The sequence below is a fragment of the Bison bison genome, unplaced genomic scaffold (assembly GCF_000754665.1).
Source record: "Bison bison bison isolate TAMUID 2011002044 unplaced genomic scaffold, Bison_UMD1.0 scf7180017864329, whole genome shotgun sequence".
NCBI lineage: Eukaryota > Metazoa > Chordata > Mammalia > Artiodactyla > Bovidae > Bison > Bison bison.
This window is the reverse complement of record NW_011494901.1, coordinates 2731452-2754635: the sequence shown is the minus strand read 5'-3', so window position 1 is coordinate 2754635 and position 23184 is coordinate 2731452. Positions and strand designations below refer to the sequence as shown.

Here is a 23184-nt window from a genome sequence, read left to right as displayed (position 1 = left end):
AGAGCATGACCCTGGGGATGTGAATGTGTGCTTCCTGCCCCGGCTCACAGTGAGCACATCTTACATGTGGACGTGAGCCCTGCTTTTTAAAAAGATTTTTTGGATGTGGACTATTTTTAAAGTCTTTAAAATTTTGTTACAGTATTGTTTCTGTTTTATATTTTGGTATTTTGGCCCCAAGGTTTGTCGGATCTTAGCTCCCCAACTAGGGTTCAAACCTGTACCACCACCACCCCCACATTGGAAGGCAAAGTTCTAACCTCTGGACCACCAGGGAAGTCCCCAGCTGTGGTTGTAAAGATCCTTGTTTTCTGTAAAACATGGCCTCTCAGGGAAAGCCAACCATTGCACCTGGTACCCAAGCAAGGTAACGGTGTTCTCCAGCAAAGAACTGCTTCTGTTGCACTTGGAGCGATGCCATGGTGCCTTCTAGAGGTTTTGGAGGAAGACTTTGATCATCTCTGAAACTTTCGGAACTTGAGGCTTGAAATTACCACTGTGTGTGGCTAAGTTATCCAAGATAGGCTTGTCCTTGCATCTTGGCTCCTGCTGCCTCTTGTCTGTATTTTTTTTTTTTTTTTTTTACTTTTTCCCCAAGAATGTGTTTAACGGTGTTAAAAACTGTTGTCTCTGGTGGTCAAACAATGGAGCAGAGAAGCAAAACAAATCCTCCTCCTTTTTCTGTTTGGGTATGACGTCCTTAGAACTTCTTTCTACGTTGCCATATCTCTGTTTTGAAAATCAAGCTATTACTCTTGAGGTGAAGATAAGCATCCTTCAGTGTTTACAATTTAGAAGAGAAATATAATCAAAGGGAAAACTTTACTAACATTTAACACGTAAGCTGAAATTTAGCAACAGCTTATGTTCTCTACTGTCATAATCTCATTTGATCTTCACAACTCTTTGAAGTATAGATGGTATATCATTTTATAGGAGACAACTGAGGATCAGAAAGTGTGAGTGACTTGGTTAGGGCCACTAAGTAAATAAGTGGCAGAGCCCAGATATACAGATCTTCCTTGACTTCTCATGAGGTCATGCCCCAATAAAATCATTGTAAGTTGAAAATATCATCAGTCAAAATGCATTTAATAAGTCTAACCTGCTGAAGATCCTAGCTTAGCCTAGCCTGTCCCTGTCTTCAGTGTGCTCAGAACATGTACATTAGCCTAGAGTTGGGCAATATCATCTAACACAAAGCCTATTTTAAAATAAATAAAATAAAATAAATCACAGTAAAAAATAAATAAATGCTTTCAAAAAATAAAATAAAGTGTTAAATATCATGTAATTTATTAAATGTGTGCTAAGTTGCTTCAGTCATGTCCAACTCTTTGCAAATCATGGACTGTAGCCACCAGGCTCCTCTGTCATGGGATTCTCCAGGCAAGAATAGTGGAATGGGTTGCCATGCCCTCCTCCAGGGCATCTTCTGGATCCAGGATTGAACCTGTGTCTCCTATGGCTCCTGCATTGCAGGTGAATTCTCTACCGCTCGGCCACCGGGGAAGCTGGTGAAAAAACCGAATGGTTGTACAGGTGCAGAATGGCTGTAAGCGTACAGGTTGTTTAACCTCATGATCACGTGGCTGACGGGGAGCTGCACTCACTGCCACTGCCCAGCATCATGACAGACTATTATAGGGCATATCACTAGTCTGGAAGATCAAAATTCGAATTTTCAAATCTGGTTTCTACTGAATGCTTCTGCTCCATTGGTAAAGTTGAACCATCATAAGCTGGGGACCATCTGTATTTGTCTCCAAAACCCCATGCTTTTTCTTTTCAGCGTGTGGTTCTTTAAAAATATGAATATAAAACACAGTTCTTGCCCTCAAGGAATTTTGGATCCCACTGGAGGATGAGAAAACCGTACAAATGCTGTAATTTAAATCAAAGTATGAATACTCTTCCAGGGAGGTTCAGTTTTATCAAGATTGAAAAGTAGGTGACAGTATGTGTCCTGGATAATTGTGACTTTATTTTTTAAGTAAAGGATTTTTAATTAAAGGAGGCACAGTAAGGCTGATGAAATCATTTACATTCCTATGTTGTCGTGGTTGTATGATAACTAGTGAGAAAGTGGCCTTGGGGATATATCGTTGAATTCTGCCAGCTGCAATTGTAATCAGCCAGTCAGAGAAAGCAAAGAAATTAAGCTGTTGAATATGAATGAGATGTAAATAACATCTTGAATTAATTTAAATGCAATCACATTGACCCAATGGTGGTGGGGGGGTAGAACTCAATTACCATAGATAGTAAGGAGGATAAATGACCCATATTTAGGAGAAAGTCTTTGGTAGGAAAATGAGCTGGCCTAAAAAAAGGACTGTGTCAACACAATACTCCACTTTTTATGTTAACTATGCGCTGCCGGTCAGCACACTTAATTCATTCTTTAAACAAGGTTGATAAATAATAAAGCAAATGAGGATGGAAAGTCTCTTGCTGGGCTTCTCACATGTACCAGTTGGGTAGTACTAGTAGTTTTATTGCTGGAATAATTTTGATATCAACAATAAGTCGACATGGAATTGGTCAACCAGGACTGTACTTTGGGGAAAATTAGATTTAGACGGCTCTACCTGACAGCTCCCAGATCTGCATTTTGCAAAGTTCCTTTATGTCTTTGCATTGACCTGAAGGTCTTCTGACCTGTCTCTGATGGTCAGTAGAGGAGCAGCCTGTTGCAGTAGTTTGTTGACCTGGGATTTATCCTGGTTAAGTGGTTCTAAAACTGTGATAATGAGAAAGACAACAGTATCTCCTGACCTAGTACTTTCAAATGGTGATTATCTCCACTGGAGGAGGTTCGCTTTCCTGGGTCTCTGGACATCTCTCAGGCAGCCAGGAGTCCTGTGCACACCCCAAGTATTGTCTGGAGCCTTAGAGAACAAAGGGTCTTTTCTACCCAATACTGTTGTTCTTGCCATGATGAATAAAATGCAAATATATGTTTAAACATTTTACTGGAGTTCACATAGCTTTTTTGGTCCAGATGCACACATTTAGTCACCCATCAGATACTAAAAATATTGCAGCTCTCATATAAAGATTCTTTATCTACAGGTTAGGACTTAACTGTGCACATCATTCATTCATTTCACAGCTGCCTACGATGTTCTCAGTTCTAAAATAGAAGAAATGGAAATCCATTCACAAAATTTTGTCTGTTTTCTTATAGAAAGATACATGTGTACTAAAACCTTATCTAGTATTAGAGTTGAGAGTACTTTTTCCATACAGTTGCACCCAGCTGAGTAAGAAAAATATATACTTTTCAAATAAAAGGACACGAAGTAGAGAATATATTGTGTGTTTTCACTTAGTTGTAATGCTAGCAATTACCTTCTAGTTGTATTTTTATCTACTTGTATGCTATGTTTACAAAGCAAACAATATGAAAACACAGAGGTGGCTTATGTAACTCTGATTTGAATTTGAAAGTAAGGGATTTCTCCCCTTTTTTTACATCTAGCTGTACCCCTCACCCAAATGCTACCCAATCAGACAGGATTAACTATTAGAGAGCAGGTTATGCATCTTACTTTCTCACACTGCATGGCATGAGAGTGTCAACAGTTTAGGAACTAATTGAAATAAAGAGATGGGTGTTCATTAAAACACATCGTGGCATTTCCAGATCTGCAGAGCTGAAAAGATCCCCATCTTGTTTCCACTTGCCTTTAAAGTTTATTTGGCTGTCAGATGACCTCAAAATGGAGCACAATACTTCTATGCTTGAAAGAGACTCCTGGATGAGACTTAGGGTGCACTTTTTTCCTGCCCCTGACCTTGGCTGCTGTACTTGAGCTTATTCGAGGCCAGTATATCTGTGTGCCTGCTGGTCGGGATTTAGAGAAGTAAGTTTGAGCAGTGTCACGATTTATGGGGAGGCAGTAACGGGCTTCTACTGAATGCTAATTACCAAAGAGTTTTTCAGGGAGGCTGTGTAAATTAGTCACTAGCTCTATTGAGATGGAATGAAAGTGTGCATCAGAGTCCCAAAGGCACCCAATGCCTTATGACTGACAACCAAACCCGGTGACAATTTGAGGGAAAAAAATGCCCCAGTTGCGTTAAAGCGTAAAGTAGGTGACTCTGCATGAATTTAATGAGATAACTACAATTCTGGATGGAAGTTAAAGCTTCCAACCCCTTGAAGATTAAAAGGATGGGGAGACTGGATTGTTAAATGAATTATCAGAGCTGTTTTGGCTCTTAGATCTGAAAAGCTGCCAAACCTGCCAATCGTATGAAAGAATAGACCGCTCCGGAAAAACCCCTGCCCTGTGTATGACGGCCTTTATTTGCCTATGTACCGGAGCTTTCTGGTTGTCCACACACATAAACCTCAACCTTTATCTCACGCTGCACAGGATGGCTTTTCTGAGAAAGCATCCCCTAGCTCCCCACCAAAACAGGCGCCTGCCTTGGGAAGCTTTTCTTGAGTTCCAGGCGGCTCTAAGTTCCCAGTTACCTTTTTTCTTTACTTCCATTTCCAGCAAGGAGAAGAGTTAATGATTCATTTGCTCCCAGTGACCTTTTGAATAACTGGACTGCGGTGTACCCGTGCCACTCTGAGGGGCCGTGCTTACCTCCTTGTACTTTCTCAGTTTGGCTTGAATATTTACAGCCTCCTCCTTGGTCTACATGCCTGAACGCCTGAAGGAAGCAAAACATTTATTGCCTCTCCCGCCCCGGTGTTCGGTGTTCGCAGCTTTCACCCAGCCCCATCCCTTCCTTTTACATCACACGGGAGACTCGCCTCCTGGCTGGGGACGCCCCAGTTCTTCCCGAGTCTCTGCTGTCGAGCCTGTTTGATTTCATCAAGACAAAAAGATGGATTCTGACTCGGACTCACCTTTTAACTACTCGTGGCCTTCCTTCCCCAAAATGAAGATTCGACGGAGGGCGTCCAAACAAGGTAGCTCATGGGGTCTTTTACTTCTCCTGGAGCCGAGGCAGGCTTCTTCCTCTTCTTACCTTTCTTTTCCTCATTGCTTTGCAGAACTCCTGCTGATGAAGTGCGTGTTTATACGTGTCTTTGTAAAACTCTCACAATATGTGTTTTACAGTAGACCTCTGAAGTAAACCTACTCACCCTTCTTGTGTTCCTTTCACTTTAAATTTACCTTTGTGCTGTATCGTGCATATGCTACTCCCTTTAAAAAAATAAATAAACAGGGAGCTTAGTACAAGGTAAATGTTTTGGAATCATTTGCTCAGAGTTACCTTGGTGTTACCTTGCCAGTAAGGAGTCTTGTTGATTTAAAAGTGTCTGGTCTTTGTGGGATTTACAGAGAACTGTGTGTGCATTCAGTACCCAGTTTCTGCTGTGTTTGTGTTTTAGTTTTCAAGTGTGTGCTAATTAAAAAAAGTTTTTTTTTTCGTTAATACCTGAGAAAGTTCTCTCTTTTCTGTACTACTTTCTTGATTTTGTAGATGCTCTAAGGAAGGGATTTTAAGAAATTTCTCCAGGGGATGCAGTCATATATTAAGAAGTTTATTAATAATAATTACCAGTATGCAAAATGCTTTACTGCCTAAGGAAGAAGAGCTATTATTTGCAGTATGATTAATGATGGCGTGGCTTCACACTGCTTATACCCCTTCACCTGCAACCCACTCTCGTGGTGCAGGTCCTGGAAACCAGGAGATAAGATGGTCTTAGGGAATAGCGGAGGTGGCCTGAGTATCTGGTACACCACCCCTGGCAGGTGGGGATTGTTGCCTTCTCAGGCTGATCAAAGCTACAAAGGTAGTGAGCAACCCTTTCTTGTCTTGTGGACGAATTTTGTGTGGTTATGTTTTTAATTCAAAGAGAAAGAAACACTTTTGTGAGCTTGCAAGCAGAAAAGGTGTTTCTGAAAGTGGGCTGCTGTTGTGGCTTTATCCTGGGTGGCGGGGGTGGGGGCGGGGAGGGCAGAATCATCTGAGAACAGAATGACCTGCTACATCGCCCTCTGCTTCTCCTGGAGAAAAATGGGGGCTGGCAGTTGTCCACGTACCTGATTTTCTTCAAGGATTTTTCCTTCTAAAATAAAAAGAGGTGTGTGTGTGTGTGTATGTGCTCTTGGGCTGAAATCAAGGCTCCCAACCCCAGGAATAAGATGAGCTGACTCTATAGGAGTCCTAGAAAGCCTCACCCTCAACAGACCTCCCACACTGTTCGTTGCCATCCTTGAAATTCCGTCGCTGGGGACTTAAACCATTTGTACAACATTCTGTTCTCCTGTTTTAAAATTTAATTGCTGCTGCTTTTGGGGTAAAGAGCCATGATTCAAATGTGACTTACTATTAAATAGTTCGGGGGTGGGGGGAAGAATCTATGAAGAACAAAAGCATGTGCATGTGAAAGCAAGCTCAGATGCCAATGGAAAATGGAGTAAAATGTTAGCGATAAGTAGGTCTGGGGAAAGGGCAAGTATTAGTGTTCTTTATGTTATTCATTCAGCTTTTCTGTAAGTTTGAAATTATTTCCAAATAATTTGTTTTAAACTTTTAAATGACTTCTGGGACAGGAGCTACACCAAGTCCTTAATTCTTTAGAATGAATATTACTAGTTCTGGTGCATGGAGAACTTCTTGAGGGCAGGTAGCAGTTCTGTAAGACTCCTTAATCTTTGTGCTAATTCTCACTCAAATTTGGGGAATAATCTGTTTTATGTAGTTTTGTATTTAAATGTATTGCCTGGCTGGCGGGCAGGATGCCAATGTTGTGGGGGGCCTGGGTAGTCTAACAGCCTGAAGAGTTGTGAGATTAATGATTAGGAGGCCGATGGAGAACCCTCAGAGGCCAGTGGAGTTGTAGGGAATGCATTAATCACATTCTCCTTTGAAATCCAAAGTTGGAGCACAGCCAGTTTGAACTCCAGCAGAAAGTCATAACATAGTTATGTATAAATTAAACTCGATTCAAGTGAAAGCAGGTACCTGAGATATGAAAACGATTAACTATTTGCTGCTAGTAAACAAAGGACAAGTGAAGCTCGGGTGGGTAGCAGAGAGCGGGGCTGTCAGTATCCCAGGCTTCCTTCTTCATTAAACGATGATGAGCTGGTTGCGAGGGATGGCTTTGGTCACACTGTTTCTATTGTCAGCTGAGTGGAATCCCAGAACCAAAAGGGCCTTAGAGATCCCCGGGCCCAACCACCTCATTTTATAGATGAGAATGATGAGATCCAACGAAGTGAAGTGTTAGGGAATTGTTTGAGTGCTCAACAAGCACGTCCAGAGTGCCAGACACTTCCTAGAGGGTGGATGAAGTAGTGAACCAGATAGATCCTGTCTCTGCTTACAAGGATCTTAGCATTGTGAATGGATCATCTCTCCTGGCAGTAGAAGAAACACTGAGAAACCTGATTTTTTCAGCCCCGTGGCTAGATTGTGATGATCTATGGTCTTTTATCCCTTAGAAAATGATCTAATTATTTCTCCAGGCTTTAAGATGTCTTGAGTTTCTTCCTTATTCTTTCCTTCCTTCTAATCATCACCAACATCATTCTCCGGATGTAGGTTCTGGTCTCCTAGGAAATCATGAGGAAGGTATTGAGAGCTTAGAATTTCTGGCTTACAAGCAAACCTTTCATATTTGGTTAGAAATATTTTTTATTCCCTCTCCTTTTTCTGTGCTGATCCTCCTTGTTAGTATTCTCTGTCTTTTAATGTCCCCTGTTGCCCTTATCACTGTTCTCTGATAGATACGTGCACACATTACTGGCCTGTTTAGAGAGATGTGAAAGTTTAGAGGGTATAGTAATAAGAGGAAAGTTGGATTGGCAGAAATCCATCAATGCTTATGTATTAACTTAAAACTGCAACTAGTACTTGTCTTCATGTCCTCATAAGGAAAGAGAAGAGGATCTAACTTAGAAGTAGGGCCTCTGGAAGGGACTGATGTCTAGATGGTGATGGGATGTAAGCAGGGGGTGAAAGCAGTGGAAACCAAACTGCCCCACAGCTATTCCTGGGGTTCTCAAAGTTGCCTTTGGCATATCGTGGGCAGCCCAGGACAGGCCGTCCTGGGAACCTACTGGTTAATAATTGGAGTGGGTCAGAATCCATGATTGTTTGCTTCAAGAGTCCAGGAATGCCTGGATTTTTATTTTGTTGATTTCAGTAGGAGATTCAACCAAGAAACAATATTTATTCATGAGAAATTTGAAACTGTAAGGATTGGCTTTTGCCTGTTCCCGGTGATTCTTCAGTCTTTCCAGTGAGCTGCTCTTCTCTTTCTGCCTTTCATTCACTCATGCCCTGTGTCTCGATCGCTCCTTTTCCAGCTCCTGTCCTTCATAGACTGCCTGCAGTGCAGGAGACCCGGGTTTGATGCCTGGATCGGGAAGATCCTCTGGAGCAGGAAATGGCAACCCACTCCAGTATCCTTGCCTGGAGAGTCCCATAGATAGAGGAGTCTGGCGGGCTACAGTCTGTGGGGTCGCAAGAGTTGGGCACGACTGAGCGACTAGGCACACACGTACAGTGGCACAAAGTGTGAACGACTGCTCTTTTTTTCCCCTTTTTTTGCTGGTGCAAGAGGCAATGCCTGTATGAAAACTGAATGACCTTGGAGAGCTTAGATAGCACCAGACTTTCTGTAGTCATAGTCAAAATAACTAGTATGTGTGTACTACTTTATTAATCATAATAACCACTGTTTACTAAGCTGTGATGGGTACTTGACGCTTAAACATCTGATTCTCAAAATAATTCTCTGAGAGATATTGTATCTGTTTAACATTTGAGGAAACTGAGGCTTAAAGAGTTTTTAAAGTTATTTCCATACCGAGAAATGCAGATAACAGTTACATGGTAAAAATAAGGAAAGGAAAGAATGAATGGCATTCATTCATTGTGTTTATAAGGTGGTTTGCACATGTGTTATCTTGTAAAAGACCTGTATGTCAGATATGGTCATCATCTTCATTTATTAGTTGGGGGCTCTGAGGCTCAGGGGCTTCCCCGGTGTCTCAGATGGTAAAGATTCTGCCTGCAGTGCAGGAGACCCAGGTTCAATCCCTAGATCGAGAAGATCCCCCAGAGAAGGGAATGGCTACCCACTCCAGCGTTCTTGCCTGGAGAATCCCATGGAAGAGGATCCTGGGCGGGGCTACAGTCCATAGGGTTGCAGAGTCGGGCACAACTGAAGCAACTTAGCATGCATGCCTGCTGAGGCTCAGAGAGATGAAATGAGTTGCCCAAGATTAGACTAATAAATGCAGAACCAGACCTACGACAGATCATAGCCCTTGATTTCAGAGGTTTTGTTCTTCCTAGTGTATTTTACCAGCTCTCAGTAGAGATAAAAGATGGTGAATTCAGTGAGTAGCTTTCTTATATTCATTGGGTGCCACTGTGTCTCACGATCCTAGCTTCTCCCTGTCTTATGTACCTTGGACAAGAAGTAGAGGTGGCAGTAGAAACTCTGGGGAACACTTGGGGGGCACAGTTTCCACTGTCTTGACACATCTTCACACACGTGTATCTAGTGCTGACACACACCCCTCGTTTGAGAGAAGAGCTGGTAGATGACCGCCCCGCTGGACAGTCGGGTGAGGAACAGGACAGGCAGGAGGAGCTGAGAAAAGGATGGGAGAGGAGAGCTTCCAGTGCGTCTTGGAAGACTCCTAGGTTTGTCTCAGAGAAAGCTGAAGTCAGAGAGAGTGAGGATGCTGGGAATGGAGATAAGAATCAGGAGACCACTGTCTTGGCGTGTCTCATGAGCTCATTTAGTGTTTGGAGAGCAGGTACTCAGTGTGAAAATTAATCCCTGACCCAGTGCGTATGAAAGGTATGATGGTATTTCAGAAGATTTAATGATAATTTTGAGACATGAGGTACTCTTGTCTCAGGGGCTTACTTGTCTTCTTCCTCTTTCCTGCCCTCCCTTCCTTCCTTTCTTTCAAGAAGTTTTATTGAATACACACACTTTCATGGGCATATGTGTATTTCATCTAGAAATTCCCTAAAGGATGCCTGAATACCATAGGAGGAAAAAGTCACTACAGAAACTCTTATTAAGGAAGAGAAACATTTTCCTAAAGGTGACATAACCTGCTAAGATTTTGTTGGCTCACAATGAAGATAGTATTGAACCTCATGCAGAGCAGTTTCAATTTCAGACGCTGCCCAGAGGCCTGCCTTTGTCAGCCCGAGAGAAGAAGGCCGTTGCCAAACCACATAGCTACATACCCCTCATGGCTCCCTTTAGTTAAACAAATACTTTGCCAACTATTTGAAACTGATTTGTTTCCTTTATTTTGAGTTAGTTCAAATTCTTAGGCAAGGTACATGTCTGCATTAATCCCCGTCAGTGGAAAGGAGACATTATTTTAATTTATTACCCCATGTTCAAGAGCTTCGTCCCTACCATTCCAGTTTTGGGGAAGGACCAATGGGTTGTTTATTCAGATGCATTAATTAAGGGAGAACTAAGGGAAAATGTGATAAGTCCTATAGGAGAGTTCAGGACAAATTACTGTTGAAGTTCAAGGTGAAGAGACTAGTTCAAGTTCAGGGTATCATGAAAGGGATGGCGATTCAGTAGCCTGTGGTCAAGTGGTGGGGTTGTTTTCTTTGTGTTTGTTTTTTATGACTGCTCTGGGTCTTCATTGAGGTGCATCGGTTTCTCATTGAGGTGGCTTCTCTAGGCATGTGGGCTTGATTGTGGAATCTCCTGGACTAGGGATCAAACCCATGTCCCTTGGATTGGTAGGTGGATTCTTAGCCAGTGGACTACAGAGAAGTCTGAAATGAAATTTTAACAGACTGTCCTTCCAAGCAAGTGGACAGAGTCAGATATATACAGAGTGTATCAAAGTGATGGACAGTGGCCCATCTTTGTGTGCTGTTTATTTATGGAGCACAAAACAGAGAGAGATGCCAAGTGTTAAACTGGCCTGGACGGTTGGTTCTAGTATTCTCCTGCCCTTCACTGCACAGCACTCTCATTCTTTAATAGGGGGCCCCTCCACTGCTCTGGGCATGGGTCCAGATGATGCTGCCACCTTCTTATGTGGCCTTGTCTTCCGGGATGCTGTGAGATGGGCATCCCATTCAGGTGTGCCAGTCACAACCCTCCTCCTGTCTGGTCATAACTGTTGGCCCAGGGTGGGCACATGACCCCAAGTTGGCCAATCAGAGTGTTTCCTTGGTGTTCTTCAAACTGGAATTTGGAAGGCCTTGTCTTCCTTCTTGGGTAGCAGTGCTGGAAGGGTGGAAATGAAAGCTGTTAGCTGGGAGAAACCAGTCTGTAGTAGGAGGAAATACTGCACACACGTAAGGATAAGCAGTCTTGAGGTGGGTCCCGCTGAAGTCCAGACGTGCATTCTAGTCTCTGGGGGTCTGTTTTTGCTGCCATGATTCTCGCCCCCCACCCCGCCAAAGCTTGCGTGTTAGATTCCTTCGTTTCTGGAGCTTCCCTCACATGCTTCAGTACATCTCTCCCCTCCCCCTTTTACTTTTTGTTTAGCAAATTCAGGTCACTGTTTATCCCACTTCCAACTTGAAGTCTCTAACTCGTCCTTCAAGATGCTGCCTGAGGGTCCTTTATTCTGGAAGCCGCCCCTGAATTCCCTCAGTTTCATTGTTCTGTCCTTTGTGCCACTGTGACTTGTGTACAGTTGTATAACAGGCATCACATTGCTGTATTACAGCTATCATTACTGTCCCTTAACCCAGAAGACACTGAATTCCTTGAAGGTAGAGCCTGGCTGACGTATTTTCACATTTCCAGTGGCTGGATCACAGAAAGTCAGCAGTAAATATGAAAGAGTATTGTGCATGGTTTTACTATACTACACTCAGTTTTAATTTTGCCTTTAAACTTCTTATTTTATATTGAAGTATAGCCAATTAACAATATTGTGATCGAACTGACTCAGGTATACATATACATGTCTCCGTTCTCCCCCAGGTAGGGCTTCCCTGGTGGCTCAGACAGGAAAGAATCTGCCTGCAATGCAGGAGACCTGGGTTCGATCCCGGGGTTGGGAAGATCCCCTGGAGAAGGGAATGGCAACCCACTCCAGTATTCTTGCCTGGAGAATCCCATTAACAGAGGAGCCTTGGTGGGCTACAGTCCAAGAGGTCGCAAAGAGTCAGACATGACTGAGCGACCAAGACACAGCACGCACGTTCTCCCCCAGGCCCCCGTCCCATCCAGGCTGCCACATAACACTGAGCCGTGTTTCCTGTGCCTACAGCAGGTCCTCGTTGGTTCTCCATTTTAAATATAGCACTGTGTAAATGTCCGTACCAAACTCCCTAACTATCCCTTCCTACCATGCTTCCCCTCTTGCCTTTATTTCTTTATTTTGTCCACAAGAGATCTGATCTGATGAAGTCCTACCCTAGGCAGTGGGGAGGGGAAAGGATATATTTTAGTCTAACAGAAAACTTGGTCTGATGCAATAATGAAAATAGTCATTTTTGATAACTGCTCGGTCTCTTTAAGTAAAATATATAGTCTCTCAGATTTCTTCCTTCTCTTCTCCCTTTTTTGCCAAGCTGATGTTGACTCTGATTTCCTGGTGAGGGTGTGGGGAGTATGGTAATATGGGGGAGGAAGAGGCTCCATCTTTGACTGCTCTCTGGGTCCTCCTGGGCTCTGCTATGGATTTCTGCTATGGATTTCCTGTCTTAGGCTCTTCTCTGAGGCACGCTTGTTGTATTAGGTGTTCTGGCATCTGTGACCACAGTCCTTCAGCTGGATCTTCTCCATGGTATTGATCAGGACCCTGTGGCTCTCCTTCCTGTCTTGTCCTTGCCCTGGCTCTTTATACTATAGAGACCTGGGAATCTCTGCCCCTGGCTGCTGGCTCACATGTATCCCTAAAAAGATCTGGCACAGGGGCCCTTCCTTTGCCCCATGATGGGCCTGTGGCAGGCCATGAAAACTCACTGCAGCCACTTCCTGCGTCTCTCAGATGCCTGTGGGGTCTCGAGGAGCCTTGCTCAGCCACGGGCACCTGGGAACAGCCCAGGAAAGCCGGCCCTGACCCTCCTGCTTGACTGCGAGGGGGCTTGGTGGTGGTGGTCCTCTGATGGGGTGGGGCAGCCTGCAAGGCGATCACATGCAGAACCCCTGTTGGAGCGGAGAAACACCCACCCACCCTCAGAGCAGCCCCCAGCCCAATTCACACTGTTCTCTGCAGGCAGAGAACCGGTGGGTCTTCTGCCTTAGACCTCTGTTGCCCATGCCAGTGGAAAGCCCTCGTTATGAATTGCAATAAATCTCCTATCCAGTGGTCATTCAGGCTAACCTGCCCGAAGTTGCTCAGGATAATGGAACAGGATTCAGGAAGCAAGTAGTTTCCCAACCAGGAGACACGTAGAACAGGTTGGAGGCATGCCAGGCAGCGCTTGGCTCCCATTATTTATGTGTTCACTAATTCAAAAGGTGCTTGCTAAAGACCCCAAATAAGCAAAAGGTGTTTGCAAGTTGCTGAGAGAGCAGATTTTAGAAATTCTCATCGTAAGAAAATTTTTGTAGCTGCATGTGGCGATGGATGTTAAACCAGGCTTACTGCGATCACTTTGCAACATATACAAATAAGAAACCATTATGTTGAACACCTGAAACTAATGTTATATGTAAATCATACCTCAAAAAATAAAAATGGAACTAATTTGCATTTCAGTGAAGTCTTTATTTTGCTAATGGAGTTCCTTGTCTGTAGTAGAGCTCAGTTACTTTGGGGAATAAGTAGAGCAAAAACCCAGGGTTCTAGGGCTAGGTCCTGGAGAATTGGAGCTCCTGGTGACTTTTGAAGTAGGCACAATCATATTCACATGCCTGTATCTTTCCATAAGATTATGCAAGATTTGAACCATTCATCGGGTTTCTTGTGATGATAACATACAGGAGCATCTGCCTTATCAGTTTGTCCGTATGTTTTAATCGACAGTCACCTGAAGGGGTCCTGTCCATGTTCTGCCACTTTCTGTGAGGTCTTTCACTTCTGTCCTGTAGTTTGTATAACCTGTTAGTTTCTTTCCTCTCAGCTTGCCTGTTTTTTCTGTCTTTTGACAAATTGGCTGCAGGCTTTGGAGAACTGCCTCAAGAAGGACAGGAATTGCTGATTAAATCTAATCACACCAAAGCCTGCACACCACACATGACTGAACATCTCCTTGATAGCTTGGGGGAAGTTATTTTCATCTTTGAGTCGTCCTTTTTCAAACATAAACATGTGTTCTCTTGAGGGCTACTTTGCACTACTACAATTAGGAATGAAGACCTGGAAAGGGTGGGGAAAAAGCTGTAGCGTCTCTGAGCCTCTGTTTTCTTTTCCTCTCTTCCTTCTTTTTCCCTACCTCCCTTGGTGCCTCCAGTGTATTATGAGGGAAAAGGTTAGTTTTATTCCTCAATAATTTTGATAATTAGGCCTCTCAAAGCAGCAGAAAGGGCTGCTTTCAGGATCTGATTTTAGAGCGCCAAGTTGTAACTTGTTGTTGTGAAGGAGTTTTCAGCAGTGGTTCCAAGGCCCAGGGCTGGAGAAACAAGGTTCACCCCAGCACCTCTAGATCTGTTCACTTCGGTTATCAGCTGTTATAGCTGCAGATAGGGCTGGTTGAGAGGCCTGATTTCATGTCAGGGCTCACGTTTCTTTTTTCACAGGATCCCAGGAGTATGAGGTGAGTTCTGAGGGTGAATTGGACTTTTTGGAACCATGTTTGAGCCACTGTAGTTTGGTAGACTCGGAGAAGGCGATGGCAACCCACTCCAGTACTCTTGCCTGGAAAATCCCAGGGACAGAGGAGCCTGGTAGGCTGCAGTCCATGGGGTCACTAAGAGTTGGACATGACTGAGTGACTTCACTTTTACTTTTCACTTTCATGCATTGGGGAAGGAAATGGTAACCCAATCCAGTGTTCTTGCCTGGAGAATCCCAGGGACGGGGGAGCCTGGTGGGCTGCCGTCTATGGGGTCGCAGAGTCAGACACGACTGAAGTGACTTAGTATCAGTTTGGTAGATAAACGTTCCCTGGGTTCTCCCAGACTCATCTTGGTGTGAACTAGTCTTCTGAGTAATGTTAGCTTGTCTGTGACCCACAGGAAATTCCTGGGCTGAGGCTCATCTTGGAGTTTGGATGGTTTCCCTTTGTAACCTAAAGTCCAACTCAGAAGAGTGAGGCCAAGAGATGTTCCAGGTCAGGACTAAAGTTGGGTTAGCCAACAGGTTCGTTTGGATTTTTCCATGAAGTCATACAGAAAAACTTGAACGAACTTTTCAGCCAACCCAATATCAGGAAAATCCCAAGAGGGATTAGAGAAAGACTAGGCAAGAAGAGAAAGGTTGAATGTACCTCAACAATATTCATGCGCATTTGTGAGGGCAGCTTTGTTCTTTCCTCTGTAACACACTAGGACCACGGGTAGAAAAGACTATCTGTATGCTTTAGGATTTGGCAGAGCTCCCTTTGAACTTGGGAGGTAGTGAACTGCAGTGAGAAAGGACGTTTCTGTCAGCACTGTGTTTGCATTTGCGTCTACCGTTTAATGTCTCGAGGTGACCGCTGTCCTTTGTAGACCTCCTTGTCTCCAAAATGAACGTGGTAATACCTCCTGTGGTTAGGGAGAGTGGGGTTAGCAGGTATTTAAAACAATACTGTGGATGCTTGGGTACAGCTTTTCCAGCGAACACATTTACATGCCTATTACCCGATACAGTTGATTTACTGATAATCTATTTTGCATGAGATCCCACAGCTGTCCTTTCATAACAGGAGGCAAGTTTTTAAACCATGACTTAGTTTTCCCCCCTTATTTTAGTTGTAAAAATGGTTATCAGAAATCTAGAAATTACAGACAGGAAAGTGTTGAAAGTGGAAAACCACCTGTGCTTCGTCCGTCACCTAGAAATAGAAATTAGCATCCGTGTATCGTCTCAGTTTTTTTTCCTGGTTACCTTGCATGTGATTCTGTGGGTAAACCAAATGAAATCATGTCTTTACTATTGCATGAGTGTTTTCTCAGCACAGATCACATTGTATTCTGGCAGTAGGTCTCCAGGGGCAGGAAGTGAAGAAATCACTGGGGTACAAGTCATACTGTAACCTATTAATGAAACTTCCTAATGGAAAATACCAGACATTGCTCAAATACCAATGTCTTTGGTTTTGTAAAGTAGGACACTGAGTAATTCCAATTATTAGATAAAGTACTTTGACCTACCTGGGAGAATACCTGCCTCTCTAGAGTTGCTGTTTCCTGGTTGTGGGACCTTGGTAAGGTCATTAAATAGCACCACAGTTTCCTAATCTGCAAAAATAACAAATAGCGTGGCTTTTAATGGGTGGCTTTGGGAATCAAACAAGTTAATATATAAAAATTGTATGGTGCTTGGTTCAGAGCTCTATCTGTGATAGCTAAAATAGTGACATTAACCCGTGTAAGTATCCAGTATGGCACAGGTGTCCAGTAGATGCTTACTCCTCAAGTATCTAATTGTTGGCTTCTACTGTCTCCCTTTTAATGTTCCCCCCTCCCCCAGCCCGGATCATCTTCTTCAAGTACCTTTACTTGCAAACCTACCTGTGTATGCATGCTCAGTCACTTCAGTCCAGTTCAATTCTTTGCAACCCCATGGACTGTAGCCCACCAGGCTCCTCTGTCCATGGGATTCTCCAGGCAAGAATACTGGAGTGGGTTGCCATGCCCTCCTCCAGGGGATCTTCCTGACCCAGGGATTGAACTCAACATCTCTTATATCACCTGCATTGGCAGGTGGGTTTTTTTTTTATTTTTATTTTTTACCACTAGTGCCACCCTGGGAAGTCCCATTATTCCTTTAAAAATAACCTACCTGATATTTTAAATGAGAGATTAAAGAGTAATATTTCTGGGCTATTGCTAGAGAGGGCACATCGATAGAGTCACACAGGAAACCCTTAACATCTGTGATGGTCTGCACAATGGGGTGTCTGTTTTCAGCTCAGACACCAACCAGAACAGTTACTTATCCTAACAGGAGGGGCAAAATGAGACTGTCATCACTGCAGTGTGGTAGACGACACAGAACAAAACACAGAGGAAGCAGGCAGGAAGTGCCCCGAGGAGGAGGACAGCCTTGTGACTCTTGAGTCTTGTGCGGGGACCTCCTGGGGGTCGTCCATAGTGACTGTGCTTTGGGGACATCAGAGGCGGAGGCTGGAGGCCGGAGGCCAGGGAGCGTGGGGACCAGTAGTCAGTAGACACTCAGTAAGTGCTGAAAAAGAATGAATGAGTAAATGGGTGGGTGAATGAGAGGAATACGAAAGTGACACTCCCATCACCACCTGGAGTAGTACAAGAACAGCTAGGCAACAGGAAACCCCTCAGAATCAGAGAAAACCTTGCCAGACCATAAGAGAGTGGTGTTTTGTTGTACTGGGTGCAGGGGTTCTGTCCTTTTCTCAATGAGAAAGTATTCACTCCTTTGGAGAATATTTTACCGAGTATGTACTATGTATCTGATGTGGTTCTGGGCACTGGGGGAGTGAACAAAGCATTCAAAGTCGCCCTTCTCTGGAGCTTACATTCTAGTAGAAGGAAACAGACAATACATGATAAATACATGATATGCTAGGTGATGTTACGTGGTGTAGGAGAAAATAAGACAAGAGCGTAGGGGGTTGCTATTTGATACATATAAGGGTCAGCTTCTGTGATAACGTTTGCGTAGAGAGTGGAAGAAAGTAAGGGAAGGAGCAAGTCTTCTGTGTATCCAGGAGAAAAGAACTTCTGATAGAACAGCAGGTGAAAATGGCCTGGGGCACAGAACAGCAGGGCCAGCATGGATGGTAGACCAAGGGGCAGACTTCAGAGAGTTTGGTTTAGGGTGGAGGAGGGGGAGATTATGTAATTGTGATATTTTGTTTATAATAAGAAATAATATTTGGTCTTTAGCTGCTTTTTTTGGGGGGGGGGTCACAGAGCAGCTAAAACCCTTGGAAGGTTCCAAGTGCTGAGAATGATACAGGTGCTTTTGTTGTGTTTGATGAGATGACTTTGGATCTAAGGATGGGGGCTGAAGATTGAGTAATCAACAATGGCCAGAGATTTAATCAATCATGTCTGTTTAGTGAAGCCTCCACAAAACCCCAGAAGGGTTTGGGAAGCTTCAGTTGGTGAACACATGGAAGTATCAGGTGACTGGTCTGATAGGAGAGGACGCAAAAGCACCATACCCCTTCCCTATATCTTGCCCTGTATATCCCTTCCCTCTGGCTACTCCTGCGTTATATCCTTTTATGATAAGCTGGTGATCTGGTAAGTAAAATGTGTATTTGAGGACCATGAGTCACTCTAGCAAGTTGATCAAGCCCCGGGAAGAAATTCTGGGAACTTTGGATTTATAGCCAGTTGATCATAAGTACAGGTAACAACCTGAGCTTGCACTTGGCGTCTGAAATTTATCGGGGTGGCAGTTTGTAGGATTGAACGCTCAGCCTTTGGAATCTGACGCTGTCTTCTGGTAGGCAGTGTCAGAGTTGAGTTGAGCTGTAGGACAGTCAGCTTGTGTCCAAGAATCGCTTGAGTGTGTGGGAGCCTCTCCACCCTCAGCATGGGAATGGGGCCCCAGGCCAGTTTGGTGAGACTCTGTAGGTTGTGGTAAAGTTTGGCTCTAACTCAGAATGAGGTGGGAAGCCACTGGAAAATTCTGCGGAGGCAGAGCATGATTTGATTTCGTCTGTGAAAGAAGTGCACTGCCTCTGCTGTGAAGGACAGAGAAGCGGATGGAAGGTGGCCAGTGCGGAGATGATACCTTGTGGTAGTCTTGACAAGAAGGTGGCGGTGGTGCCGTGGGTAGTAGTGGAGTGATGAGGAAAGGTCAGGTTCTGGGTCTATAGGTTGTGAAAGAGAACAGTGCAAGAGTTGCTATCTCCTGGGAGGAGTCGGTATAGGAGGGAAAATGGTGAGTTGTGTTTCACACCTGTTGTGTTTGACATGGCTGCTGTACAACTCAGTGGCAATACCAAGGAGACAGTTGTATTCAGGGGAGAGAGCTGGGATGGGGGTGAAAATTTGGGAGTTGTCATCTTATCGTGGTACGTAATGCCGTACTGTCAGAGGACCTGGAGAATGAGTGCAGAGAGAAAGAAAAGAGGTTTGAGGATTGGCCCTGCAGCACTGCAACTTGCCAAATCTAGAAGATGAGGGAGACTGAGAAGGAAAGGCCTGGGGGAGAGAGAGAGAAGGGGGCAAAAAGGCAGTCATCTGCACCAGAGGCTGCTGTAGGTCACAGGAGAGCTGACCTCCAGATTCTGTAACCGGAAGGGCATGGGTTAGGTGCAGTGCTGGGCACTGACCTTAAAAGTCAGCTTTACCTGCCTTTTTTTGTGATGGTTAGTCATTCTCAATAAACTCTTTCGCTGTGTTCATAAGCTTCTAGGTCTAAAAAAAACTGAATGAATGAATGAGTGAAAGAGAGAAACACACACGCACACAGGAGAGGTGAACTCAGAGGCCCTGTTCTGCCTTTAGCAGCGAGAGCTTGGTACCCAGAGTGAGTCAACCCAGGTCAGCAGCAGGTTTGCAGAAGCTGCCGTAGTCAGGTTTGTTTATGTCTGGGTGTGGGTCTCTTATGTAACCAGGCAAATAGGCCACGCTTTCCCTTACTGCCTACTAGGCCCTTGGCTTCTTGAGGCAGAGTTGGATTTCATTAGAAGTCAGGTTGCAGAGGCTGTAGAGCGGTCAATGCTCTTAACTGTTTCCTGCCAGGGCGGGGACAGATTTGGTGTCAGAGAACAGGCATGCCCCCGCCTTTCCGGCCTCACTATCCGCTGGATTCCCCTTCCCGCTCCAGGTGAATGTCTCTTGTGCGTCACCTCACTAGCGCGCCTAGTATAGCGAGGAGTGCTGCTGAAAACTGCTGCAGGGAGACGTCCCACAGATCACATTACAGAGCAGGGAGAATAAAGGGCAGGCGGGTGCGGGGCGGACAGAGCTGGAGATCCCCTTGGAGTTACTGTTTATCCTCCAGGCATTCTGCAGGGAGAACCTGGCCCGAGTCCACTTCATCATGTTAGAACATCGTAGTTCCTGAAATCTTCCCTTTGTTCTTGAGAAACGCTGTCTCTGATTGTCTGACTGGATGCTTTGTTCGTCCTGCTCTTATAATCTCTCCCATTGCGTAAGATCTCATCCTTAAATTGCTGGAGGTAAATTTTACCGGCAGGTTGGGTTTGTTGTTTTGGTTACTGTGTTCAGGATGAACTTGGCAAAGTTTTTTAATGTGAACTGAATCTGGAAATAAGAGTTAAAACAGTTTAGGAGCTCTTCATGTAGTAAACAGAATGTTTTGTGCAATTCCAGTTGCCTTGGATTGGTTTTATGTGTGTCAAGTTATAACCAAAGTTGAAATTGTTTTTTTTAAGAAGCAAAACTACATCAGTTCAGTTCAGTTCAGTTCAGTCGCTCAGTCGTGTCCGACTCTTTGCGACCCCATGAATCGCAGCACGCCAGGCCTCCCTGTCCATCACCAACTCCGGGAGTTCACTCAGACTCATGTCCATCGAGTTGGTGATGCCATCCAGCCATCTCATCCTCTGTCGTCCCCTTCTCCTCCTGCCCCCAATCCCTCCCAGCATCAGACTCTTTTCCAACGAGTCACCTCTTTGCATCAGGTGGCCAAAGGACTGGAGTTTCAGCTTTAGCATCGTTCCTTCCAAAGAACACCCAGGACTGATCTCCTTCAGAATGGACTGGTTGGATCTCCTTGCAGTCCAAGGGACTCTCAAAACTCCATGAGAGAATTAAAATTATATAACCTCGTTTACTTTTCTAATAATAGCAAGCATTAGTTTGTGTCAGGTTAAAATCCTTTGTTTCAGATTGTGTTCTAATCACTTAAAGTTTGAACTATTTAATACATACAGCAATTCGATGAGAGAGATGTATTATCATCCCTATTTTATAGATCAGGTAGTGGAGATATGAAGAGGTTAAGTAACTTGCCCAGCGTCACACAGCTAATAGATGGTGGAGTAGAACTTTGAATCCAAGCATTCCAAGACCCTTGTTCTTAATGACTGCAGAGCACTGCTCTTTACTCATTTAAAATTGGCAGCTATTGGATGGGAATTGAGTTTTTGTTACTTTTAAACCATCTCTGAAATATGAGTTTACCAAATACTAAAAATTAAAACTATCAGCAAAACTCTACAATTAATTTTTTTGCTAAGAAAAACTGTTTACAAATCAGCATTCATTTAGGACAAAGAGTTGATTTTTTTATTGTAAATTATTTCTGTATGTTCATTAAAGAAAGACCTGAAGGATATATTTTTTTTTGCAGGGGGAGCAATAATTTTTCCCTTAATTCACTACTAAAGTGGTTACATATGGAAGTAATTAAATCATATATCTTGAAAATCTTGATAAGATTTTTTTTATGAAACTTGTAGGTTTTTCTTTGAACTGAAACTAGCAATAGAGCATTAATCACTTTAATATGAATGTATGTAACTGATGTTTATTTGAAGATACTGTATACGACTCTTTTCTTTCCACAATAAATCTTATTTCTGCTGGTCTGCAGCTCCTTATTTGTAGTAACTGGTATTGAAGTTAGTAAAAGAGTGGAAGTCTAGTAAGTCTGTGTCCTCTTTTGGGTTATTAGTCTGTATTCACTTCTAGGTCCTGTTATCTTTTGATATATCCTGGCAAGTGGAGGCTATGGATGCTTCAGGGAGTTACACTGCAAAGGATTTGGGGGCCAGTTTTATAAACAGTTGCAGTGTGTGACCCAGAAAAATCTACATGGCAGGTTTTGGATGACAGATGGAGAGAGGGGATTTTCCTTTCTTTCTACTCTTTTAAGATTTTGTATAGCCGTGCCCTCCATCAACAAGGCTTACTATCATTTCCTAAGGGACAGGATGAAGACATGGTCTAGGCCAGTTGTCCAAAGTGTAGGGTAAGTCCTCTGGCCACTGTTGATCTTTGATATGGTGTCCCAGCCTAACACGAGATGACTCTGAGTCACCTAGTAAGGCAGGTATTTCCTTTTCCGTTTTCTTCTAACTCTGATTCAAGGAGGAAGTCAGTTGGCACCATTGCCCTTGTAACATCTCCCAGACCTTTCATACTGTTCCCATGAACAGTGTGAAAATGCAAAGTGATAGGATACTAAAGAGGAACTCCCCAGGTCAGTAGGTGCCCAATATGCTACTGGAGAGCAGTGGAGAAATAACTCCAGAAAGAATGAAGGGATGGAGCCAAAGCAAAAACAATACCCAGCTGTGGATGCGAATGGAGATAGAAGCAAGGTCCGATGCTGTAAAGAACAATATTGCATAGGAACCTGGAATGTCAGGTCCATGAATCAAGGCAAATTGGAAGTGGTCAAACAGGAGATGGCAAGAGTGAACGTCGACTTTCTAGGAATCAGCGAACTGAAATGGACTGGAATGGGTGAATTTAACTCAGATGACCATTATATCTACTACTGCGGAAAGAAGTCCCTCAGAAGAAATGGAGTAGCCATCATGGTCAACAAAAGAGTCCAGAATGCAGTACTTGGATGCAATCTCAAAAATGACAGAATGATCTCTATTTGTTTCCAAGGCAAACCATTCAATATCACAGTAATCCAAGTCTATGCCCCAACCAGTAACGCTGAAGAAGATGAAGTTGAACGGTTCTATGAAGACCTACAAGACCTTTTAGAACTAACACCCAAAAAAGATGTCCTTTTCATTATAGGGGACTGGATGCAAAAGTAGGAAGTCAAGAAACACCTGGAGTAACAGGCAAATTTGGCCTTGGAATACGGAATGAAACAGGGCAAATACTAATAGAGTTTTGCCAAGAAAATGCACTGTTCATAGCAAACACCCTCTTCCAACAACACAAGAGAAGACTCTACACATGGACATCACCAGATGGTCAACACCGAAATCAGATTGATTATGTTCTTTGCAGCCAAAGATGGAGAAGCTCTATACAGTCAACAAAAAACAAGACTGGGAGCTGACTGTGGCTCAGATCATGAATTCCTTATTGCCAAATTCAGACTGAAATTGAAGAAAGCAGGGAAAACCACTAGACCATTCAGGTATGACCTAAATCAAATCCCTTATGATTATACAGTGGAAGTGAGAAATAGATTTAAGGGCCTAGATCTGATAGATAGAGTGCCTGATGAACTATGGACAGAGGTTCATGACATTGTACAGGAGACAGGGATC

The 23184-nt window shown here is 43.8% G+C and overlaps 1 protein-coding gene across 8 annotated transcripts in view; it reads left to right on the top strand.

The window, feature by feature from the left end:
* The window catches only part of ARHGEF28 (Rho guanine nucleotide exchange factor (GEF) 28), a 325034-nt gene that overhangs the window by 185074 nt on the left and 116776 nt on the right, over positions 1 to 23184 (top strand). Inside the window, exon 1 of one of the 8 annotated variants that reach the window (XM_010853545.1) lies at positions 4209 to 4933. The exons of the other annotated variants lie outside the window; for them this stretch is intronic. Within the exon in view, the coding sequence (XP_010851847.1) occupies positions 4849 to 4933 (85 nt within the window). The 5' untranslated portion in view covers positions 4209 to 4848. Of the gene's footprint in view, positions 1 to 4208; positions 4934 to 23184 lie in introns of those variants that run through there. 8 annotated transcript variants of the gene reach the window in all.